The 10,381-nt window shown below is 35.2% G+C and overlaps 1 protein-coding gene across 2 annotated transcripts in view; it reads left to right on the top strand.

Annotated features, from left to right (window-relative positions):
- The first annotated feature begins 2,497 nt into the window (after positions 1-2,497).
- Positions 2,498-10,381, top strand: part of LOC127704342 (uncharacterized) — a 32,110-nt gene continuing 24,226 nt past the window's right edge. For both annotated transcript variants that reach the window (XM_052208363.1, XM_052208362.1), the window contains exons 1-3: positions 2,498-2,648; positions 4,473-4,518; positions 8,089-8,270. In XM_052208363.1, coding sequence (XP_052064323.1) covers positions 2,606-2,648; positions 4,473-4,518; positions 8,089-8,270 — 271 coding nt within the window. In that variant the 5' untranslated portion in view covers positions 2,498-2,605. The remainder of the gene's footprint in view (positions 2,649-4,472; positions 4,519-8,088; positions 8,271-10,381) is intronic.

Genomic DNA, 10,381 nt, shown 5'->3' with positions numbered 1-10,381 from the left:
AAAAAAAAAGAGTGTTCTACACTGAAGATCCCGAGAGAATAGACATATATATGTTAACTATCCTAATACCACTGATCAAATTGTTTATCCATAAACACGTATATGAGAATAATGTCCATCCATAAACACGTATATGAGAATACTGTCCATCCATAAACTCGTATCTGAGAATAATGTTCATCCATAAACACGTATCTGAGTATAATGTCCATCCATAAACACGTATCTGAGAATAGAATAATGTCCATCCATAAACACGTATCTGAGAATAATGTCCATCCATAAACACGTATCTGAGAATAGAATAATGTCCATCCATAAACACGTATCTGAGAATAATGTTCATCCATAAACACGTATCTGAGAATAATGTTCATCCATAAACACGTATCTGAGAATAGAATAATGTCCATCCATAAACACCTATCTGAGAAATAATGTCCATCCATAAACACGTATCTGAGAATAATGTTCATCCATAAACACGTATCTGAGAATACAATAATGTCCATCCATAAACACGTATCTGAGAATAATGTCCATCCATAAACACGTATCTGAGAATAGAATAATGTCCATCCATAAACACCTATCTGAGAAATAATGTCCATCCATAAACACGTATCTGAGAATAATGTTCATCCATAAACACGTATCTGAGAATAGAATAATGTCCATCCATAAACACGTATCTGAGAATAATGTCCATCCATAAACACGTATCTGAGAAATAATGTTCATCCATAAACACGTATCTGAGAAATAATGTTCATCCATAAACACGTATCTGAGAATAGAATAATGTCCATCCATAAACACGTATCTGAGAATAGAATAATGTTCATCCATAAACACGTATCTGAGAAATAATGTTCATCCATAAACACGTATCTGAGAAATAATGTTCATCCATAAACACGTATCTGAGAAGAATGTCTATTCAGAAAAACGTAATTTAGATCATTGTTTATCATACAAAAATAACATATATGAGAAAAATGTCTGCCAAACAAAACGCATCTGAGAACATTTTATATACTGCAAGAACGCCTTTGAGAACAAACCAAAATTCTAAAATTTTATAAAAATGTTCATCTTGAAAAAAATGGTATCCGGGAAAATGTTTATTCTTAAAAATATTTGAGAACCATTTTAATTCTGTGAAATATAACTGAGAAAATTAATCATCATATAAACATATCTGAGAACAAAGTCTATCCTGAAAACGTATATGAGAACAAAGTCTTTCCTGAGATTGCATACATGTGAGAACAAAGTCTATCCTGAAAACGAAAGTCTATTCTGAAAACGGTATCGGAGAACAAAGTCTATCATCAAAACCGTATCGGAGAACAACAGGCTTTCTTTTACTTTAGGGGTCCCATCCCATATAGATCCAGACTAAACTATCCATTATCCTAAACCTTACCATAACTCATAACCAAATAACCAATCCTAACACTAGCCCTCACCTTAAAACCTAACCCTAGCCCTAATTTTAAAATCTAACCCTAGCCTAGAACATCCCTTAACCTAACCGTAACCATAAATGAATCCTAACCCTATAAAGGAATAGGGACCCCTAAAGTAAAAGAAATCCGAACAACGTGAACGTATATCATGCGAAACATTTCTGAGAACAGTCTATCCTGAAAAACGTATCTGAGAACAATGTCTATCCTGAAAATACTGACATATTTGAGAACGATGTTTATCCTAATAAACGTACCAGCGGAATGCAATCTAGAAACTTTGTCATTATCGCTACACCTACATGAGAACGACCGATACGAAGGCGTAGCGAGAATGGCCGAGTAGTTATGACGTAGGGTAAATGTTTCAATAGAGTAATTTCCAAGTGCTCACACATAGGAGGGATTTACAAGAGAGGAAAACAGTACAAAATGAAATATGATAATATTGATAAATAGCGTGCAATATTTAGGCATGTAAAAATAAAAAGAGATTTATAAAACCATATTTATATGTCTGCAAATACAAAGGCAAGCATTTATTTGAATAAACTTTCTATTGTTTTATCGCAACACAAGTTTCACCTATTTACCTATTAAAATATGTGCGGATGGACAGACAAACGAACCAACGGTCACTATACACTTTACTGTAGCAGGGAATAAACAGCGTTGGAGAAAGACAGCCAGACAGAAGGATCACTAAACATTTATCATGTTTATGTAACAAGAAATCAACAGTGTTGGTTGACGGATGGACGGACGAACAAACATGCGGACGGACGGAAACAACGATCACATTACACTTTGCTGTGCAGGGAAATTACCTATATTATGATGTTTATTGTTATCATCATATTTCAAAACCTTTCAAAAACAAAAACTGTGTATTTCTAAATTGTGTACAGTAATATTATTTTAAAACATTTTGATATGCATTTAATAAATTTACATTTTCAAAAATATGTATTGAAAACGTTCGTATTTTAATACAAGTTACGGTTCAGTTGTTAGCATCTATAACAGTATTGTCAATTCGATATTGAAAAAATAAAGTGGTTTAAATTTAAATTCATATTAACTTCATGTTTGGAAATATGCCAAAGAGGAATAAGTAAAATACACGAATAACGATGAACAATTTATGGACAATTTCAATTGTATATGTGAAGTTCGGTAAGTTTGTAATTTAAGTTAATTTGGAAAGAAATATAACTGAAAAAATAAAATTCATCATAAAACGTTACGTGACGGTGTGTATTGATTTGAGTGTCAAATCATGTCTTGATCCATTTATCATTTCTTTTGTACACATGGATAAAAAAGAGGGAGAAGACACCACAGGGGCATTAAAAAACAGTAGGTCAATATAACGACTAAAAGACAGACAACAGCAAAAACACTATATCAAAAACTAAAGATAGAACACAGAGCGGTGACTCAGGTATTCAGAGAAAGTCATCAACACCTGCTCCTTAAGTGACCCCGTTTGGCGTTTCCAGAGCGCAAAAGGGGATAGGGGGTTTGCTTCCTTCGTCGATGTATGATTGTTAACTGCTCCATTCCTCGACGTATGATTGTTTACTGTTCCCTTTGTCAACGTTTGATTGTTTACTGTTCCCTTTGTCAACGAATGATTGTTTACTGTTCCTTTCGTCAACGTATGCTTGTTTACTGTTCCCTTCGTCAACGTTTGATTGTTTACTCTCACTTTATCGATGTTTGATTGTTTACTGCTTCCTTCGTTGACGTATGATTGTTTACTGCTCCCTTCATCGACGTTTGATTTTTTATGGCTCCAGTCATCGACGTATGATGTTTACTGCCCCATTCATCGCCGGTTGATTGTTTACTGCTCCATTCATCGATGTTTGATTGTTTACTGCTCTCTTCATTGACGTAATTTCGTTTACTGCTCCCTTCATCGACGTTCGATTGTTTACTGCTCAATTCATCAATGTATTTTATTTTCTGCTCTCTTCATCGACATTTTATTGTTTACTGCTCCATTTATCGACGTTCGATTGTTTACTGCTTCATTTATCGACGTATGATTGTTTACTGCTCCATTCATTGACGTATGATTGCTTACTGCTTCCTTCATGATCGTAACTATGATTATTTAATAGTGATCAATTCATCGACTTTTGATTGTTATTGCTCCATTTATCGTCGTTTGATTGTTTATGGCTTCCTTCAATGTCTTCATTGACGTGTGATTGTTAACTGCTCCATTCGTCGGCGTTTGATTGTTTATGGCCTTCTTCATCAACATGTGATTGTTAACTGCTCCATTCGTCGACGTTTGATTGTTTATGAAACATAACATCTTCAGGAACGACGGATTCTTTTCAGAATATGTCATGTATCATGAATAAGATATGTTAATGAGTTTACATCAGGTGTACTTGTTTTATTAAAGAAAACGAACAAAATCGAAGTTTAGCTGAGAAATTGATTGCGCTTTTCGCGACTTAGATATCAATCAGTCTACTTTAGTACGGATTTATGGTGAAACATTCATTAACCATCCAAAGCATCACCTCGCGCAATCGACTGCGAAAACTGAGGACAGAATGAACTCTTTCAGAACTCTTTTAGACTCGGGTCGATTTAGCGCATGACATATTGTATATACACACCATAGGTGTGTGTATACATAGGTGTATACATAGGTGTTTATATTGTATATACACACCTATTTTTTGTTTATTAACTACCGCAATGTTAACGTACTATATATTTTATTCTTTCTATGTCGATGGGTTGTTTCTTCATTGATGTATACATACCTAACATCTACTTTCATATTTACCTTCTTGATAACTAGGGCATAGGTCGAAGATCAAAGTTATCTTATAATGATAGCGTTGAAGAAAAGGCCAAATGAGACTCACATTCCGAATGGTTAATGCACTTTAGTATCGACGCCTTTATTTTTTTCATCTTAAACATATTGGTAGTATATACGAAATAACCCATTTACAACCACTATTGTAGGGTTGACAATCGGTGAATGTAGTGACGGCCTTGAAGGATGCATGAGGTAAGACTTTCTTTACTATGCTCATATTGACTTCGTCGTTGGTCTGGGGTTTATCAGTCTAAGCGCGTTCGAATATTGGAAGTATATGAGAAAGAAGTTAAGACATGGTATTTTCCATATCGGTCCGGTTATCTAAAAGATAAAAAACTTACGACTAGGATTGATCGCAAGTATACTGAATTGTTCATAACTTACAATCAAATTAGTCGTAAGTTTTTTTGTGAAACCGACTTCTGGCTTATTGACAATGTTAAATCCATTAAATGTCCACAAACTGATATTACCGCAATATTTGAGAATGAAAAACTAGAGATTCCTGCAATGTAAAAATAAAGAGGTGGAAGATACCATAGGGACAATTCAAAATCATTTATTAAAACCGACAATTATACTATGACGAAAAAAAACTGAAAAACAACGAACAGATTACAGTCCTACTATAGAAAACACAACTCTACGTAGAAAACTAAAGAAAGAACAACATGAACCTTACCAAAAACAGGGGCTGAGTTACGCGAACCCTACCAAAACAGGTGCTGAGTTACACGAACCCTACCAAAAACAGGGGCTGAGTTACACGAACAAGGGCTGAGTTATACGAACCCTACCCAAATCAGGGGCTGAGTTACACGAACCCTACCAAAAACAGGGGGTGAGTTACACGAACCCTTCCAAAAACAGGGATTGAGTTACATGAACCCTACCAAAAACAGGGACTGAGTAAAACGAACCCTACCAAAGCAGGGGCTGAGTTACACGAACAAGGGATGGGTTACACGAACCCTACCAAAACAAGGGCTGAGTTACACGAACCCTTCCAAAACAGGGGCTGAGTTACACGAACCTGGGCTGAGTTACACGAACCCTACCAAAAACAGGGACTGAGTTACACAAACCCTACATAAAACAGGGATTGAGTTACATGAACTCTACCAAAAAACAGGGACTGAGTTACACGAATCCTACCAAAAACAGGGACTGAGTTACACGAACTCTACAAAAACAGGGACTGAGTTACACGAACCCTACCACAGACAAGGATTAAGTTACACGAATCCTACCAAAAACAGGGATTGAGTTACATGAACCCTACAAAAAACAGGGACTGAGTAAAACGAACCCTTCCAAAACAGGGGCTGAGTTACACGAACAAGGGCTTGGATACACGAACCCTTCCAAAACAAGGGCTGAGTTACACGAACAAGGGCTGGGTTACACGAACCCTATCAAAACAAGGGACTGAGTTACACAAACCCTACCAAAACGGGATGAGTTACAGGAACCTGGGCTGTGTTACACGAACCCTTCCAAAAACAGGGACTGAGGTACACAAACCCTACCAAAACAGGGGTTGAGTTACACGAACCTGGGCTGAGTTACATGAACCCTACCAAAAACAGGGACTGAGTTACACGAACCCTACCAAAAACAGGGATTGAGTTACATGATCCCTACCAAAAACAGGGATTGAGTACAACGAACCCTACCAAAACAGGGGCTGAGTTACACGAACAAGGGCTGGGTTACATGAACCCTACCAAAACAAGGGATGACTTACACGAACCCTTCAAAAAACAGGGGCTGAGTTACACAAACCCTAACAAAATACAGGGCTGAGTTACACGAACCTGGGATGAATTACACGAACCCTACCAAAAACAGGGATTGAGTTACATAAACACTACCAAAAACAGGGACTGAGTTACACGAACCCTACCAAAAACAGGGATTGAGTTACACGAACCCTACCAAAAACAGGGACTGAGTTACACGAACTCTACAAAAACAGGGATTGAGTTACACGAACCCTTCCATAAAAACAGGGACTGAGTAACACGAACTCTACAAAAACAGGGAATGAGTTACACGAACCCTACCAAAACAGGGATTGAGTTACACGAATCCTACTAAAAACAGGGACTCAGTTACACGAACTCTACAAAAACAGGGACTGAGTTACACGAAGCCTAGCAAAAACAGGGATTTAGTTACACGAACCCTACCAAAAACAGGGACTGAGTTACACGAACCCTACCAAAAACAGGGACTGAGTTACACAAACCCTACCAAGAAAAGGGACTGAGTTACACGAACCCTACCAAAAACAGGGACTGAACCCTACCAAAAACAGGGACTGAGTTACACGAACCCTACCAAAACAGGGACTGAGTTACACGAACCCTACCAAAAACAGGGACTGAGTTAAGCAGATTCACATGTGGCAACCGTCGTGTTAGCTTCAATTTAAGTGATTAACAATTTCAAATTTTATAATTAAAGTTCTTTTATACTGGGGGTTCTTATAACAAAATACAAAAAAAAAACGATCACTCAGGAATTCCTTTTTTCGATATATGTAGCTCATGTGGTTTGAAACCAATATCAAATACAAATGAGTATAAATTTGATTCATCAGTGAACTCGTAAAAAAACCTTGAAAATTTAAGTGTAGGGCTGATTTGGGCAGATTTCCGCTTGTACCTAAGGGAACGACCATTTAACTTCAAGGAGGGGGGCTGGGGTTATGGTTTTTTCCTAAAAAAATATTCTGATTCCCACATTGTTGAAAAAAAATATTCTGTTCAAGCAGAGGACAAAAAAAAATATTCTAAATCCAGATTTTCCCCGTACCTTATAGTGTTAAATTTTGAACAAAATAATTTGATTGATAGCTTTGAAAAACTAAAAAAAAAATTTCTGAATCAAACAAAAAACCATAACCCCCCCTCCCCCCCTTGAAGTTAAATGGTTGCTCCCTTCCCTATCTAATTATATTATACTCTCAATAAGTCAACGCCCTCCTTAAATTCTTTGTATTGGCCCAAAACCTTCACTTTATGGGATTTTACTCTTGGTTTTCATATGCAAAAAATAAATATCTCAGAACAAAAGTATCTGTCTTGCCCAAAGTTTGAACTTAGAAAGTTGATAAAAAAAATTAAGAATGATTAAGTGACCACAGTTTATTAATAGAAAGGGGAGATATCATATCTTGAAATATTAAGAGAGAAGAAATTATGCAAACACAGTTATAAAATGAAAGACGAAATTCATTTCCTTTTATATTTTGAAATTACACTATTATTAAAAAAGTTCTTTTTAATGTTCTGTGTTTTATGTATTGTCACATTGTTTTGTTTAAGGATGTTCGCTACTCTTGTTTTTGATTTTTTTGCCAGATATTCGGAATCCTCTAGTTTAATCCATTAAAAATTTTGCCCACTAATCCCCACTTTTCTTTTCATAATTTTATTGCATATAGTTTAAAAAGCCATTTTTCAAATCACAAAAAAACCTTGTTATTTTTTCATAGTTTTTGAAAGAAAAAAAAATGCCAATGTTAAATGTATGAAAAGCCTATAGAGAATCATTTCCCGCCAAATTTTCAATTGCTTATAACTCAAAAAAAAGAACACGCACCTTTCATTTTATTCTGCTTTCTAAATTCCTTAATATATATACAATCAATTGATATCAGTATTTTGAAATAAACAGAGGCACGACAATTCTTTAGTTAGGTAATGCCAAATATGTAAACTTTAAAACAGGTGACAATGACTTATATTTCAGCACTATTTACAGTGTTGGTGGATTAGTCATTGGAATTTTAATTTTCCTCGCAATATTAGCAGCAATATGTTTTGGAGTCTGCGCAGTGTGTGGATGGTCATGTGGATGTTTGAAAACAACTGAAGCCCCTCGACAATTCCGGTCAGGAACAAATCGTGTCGCTGTCACTGACTCTTCTGACAGTAAGGAAATTAGTCGATGAAAATACTAACTACAAATTTTAGAAGACAGTTTTAACTTTTCAACTTCCTGTGATATCTAAAAAAAGAGGCAGAAGATACAAAATCAACCATAAAAATCATATGTCAAAGAAAAACCGATAATCCCATGACAAAAATAAAAACAAACGAAAACGACGAAAAAAACAATCGTCAGTTTACAAATTACCATATAGAAAAATAAAGATCGAGCAACAAAAACCATAAACAAAACTGTAGTCTGAAAATTTCCACTGGTATCGAAGGTTTTTCTTATAAATTATATGATAATATTTCCACAGCATGATACGGTAGTCTCTTTCTCATGATATCTCTCTCAAGCTTGAGAGCTTTCGGGATGGTCCTATTTCTCCTGAGATCGCTCTCAAGCTTGGGAGCTTTATGTATTGGTTCCTCTTTCTCCTAATATTGCTCTTAAGCTTGAGAGCTTTAGGTATTGGTTCCTCTTTCTCCTGATATCTCTCTCAAGCTTTAGGTATTGGTTCCTCTTTCTCCTGATATCTCTCTCAAGCTTTAGGTATTGGTTCCTCTTTCTCCTGATATCTCTCTCAAGCTTTAGGTATTGGTTCCTCTTTCTCCTGATATCTCTCTCAAGCTTTAGGTATTGGTTCCTCTTTCTCCTGATATCTCTCTCAAGCTTTAGAGCTTTAGGTATTGGTTCCTCTTCTCCTGATATCTCTCTCAAGCTTGAGAGCTTTAGGTATTGTTTCCTCTTTCTCCTGATATCTCTCTCAAGCTTTAGTTATTGGTTCTTCTTTCTCCTGATATCTCTCTCAAGCTTTAGGTATTGGTTCCTCTTTCTCCTGATATCTCTCTCAAGCTTGGGAGCTTTAGGTATTGGTTCCTCTTTCTCCTCCTATCTCTCTCAAGCTTTAGGTATTGATGTTGAAACAATATTTTACACTTTGACTTGGCACCTTTCTTTAAATCAGTTTTTGTCGCCAAGTCAAAGTGTAAAATATTGTTTCAACATCAATTTTTGGCAAAATCTTAAAAACTATACCTCTTTTGTCAGTTTTTTAATGTTGAAAACCTTTATAAGACCTCTGATGATGCAAAATTGTACAAAATTTAACAATTTCAAGCATGAAAATGTTAATCTTTATGTTTAATGTATACCAAAGACTTGATTAAAAAACTTGGTAATGGGGAATCAATTTCTTACAGCTGAATCAACTATACATTTAATATATGTCAAAATGTAACATGAAATCTTGATAAAAATAATGAATTGATATATTCGCAAGAAAAAATACAAAACATTCAATACTTAGGCTACTACATACTGTGCAATCCTTCAGAAGCAAGGGTTTAGCAAATAGAGTACAATTATAAGCCTTGTGTCAAAATGTCTAATTTTGGTTGCTAAGGACTGTAAACAATAAAATTGACATGTATTGTCATTCTTAAACACTTAATCCCCTCAGAAGTTGATTTAGAATCTAAATATCAATATATTTGTGGTATGAAAAGTCTTAAATTATACAATTCTGAGCTTGGTAAATATGCCATAAGGTAGCAATAAACAGTTAGGAAAAAATATTAAAATTTCCCCTCATAAATTTTACCATCCCCTTTTCATTGCCTTCTTGCAATATTAAGCTTACTGTTTGTGTCATATATGTGCATATGTATGTAATCAGAATCTTCCATAGATTTCATATCCAGTATATAAAATGGTAAAATATAATTTCTTTTTGGTGTATCCATGGCAACAATCTGCAATTTTTTGTTATAAAATATAGCAAAAAGGGGGGAAAAGATATCACATATTTCCCCAAAATTTGGCCAAAAGTAGAATTTCAATCACTTCAAGTAATACCTTTTCTGAAACTGTTTACATATATCTTTCAATTAATCCAATGAAAATCATATGTCTTTCGTCTCATTTTTTTGTAAAATTGCGTCAAAAACTTCGTGTAGAAAAAAAGTGTTTGTAAACATTACATTAATTTCTGGACCGATGACCGGTCTAGCTATGAAAATACGGAGAGTCAAACAGAAAATAGCCCATAAAACATGTAAAAAATAATCTTGATGTTATATAGATACAATGGATAAGCGTGGATTCTTGA

The sequence above is a fragment of the Mytilus californianus genome, unplaced genomic scaffold (genome assembly GCF_021869535.1).
Source record: "Mytilus californianus isolate M0D057914Y unplaced genomic scaffold, xbMytCali1.0.p SCAF_6, whole genome shotgun sequence".
Lineage (NCBI taxonomy): Eukaryota > Metazoa > Mollusca > Bivalvia > Mytilida > Mytilidae > Mytilus > Mytilus californianus.
Note: the sequence above shows the minus strand (reverse complement) of the source record. Positions and strands in the feature narration are given on the sequence as shown.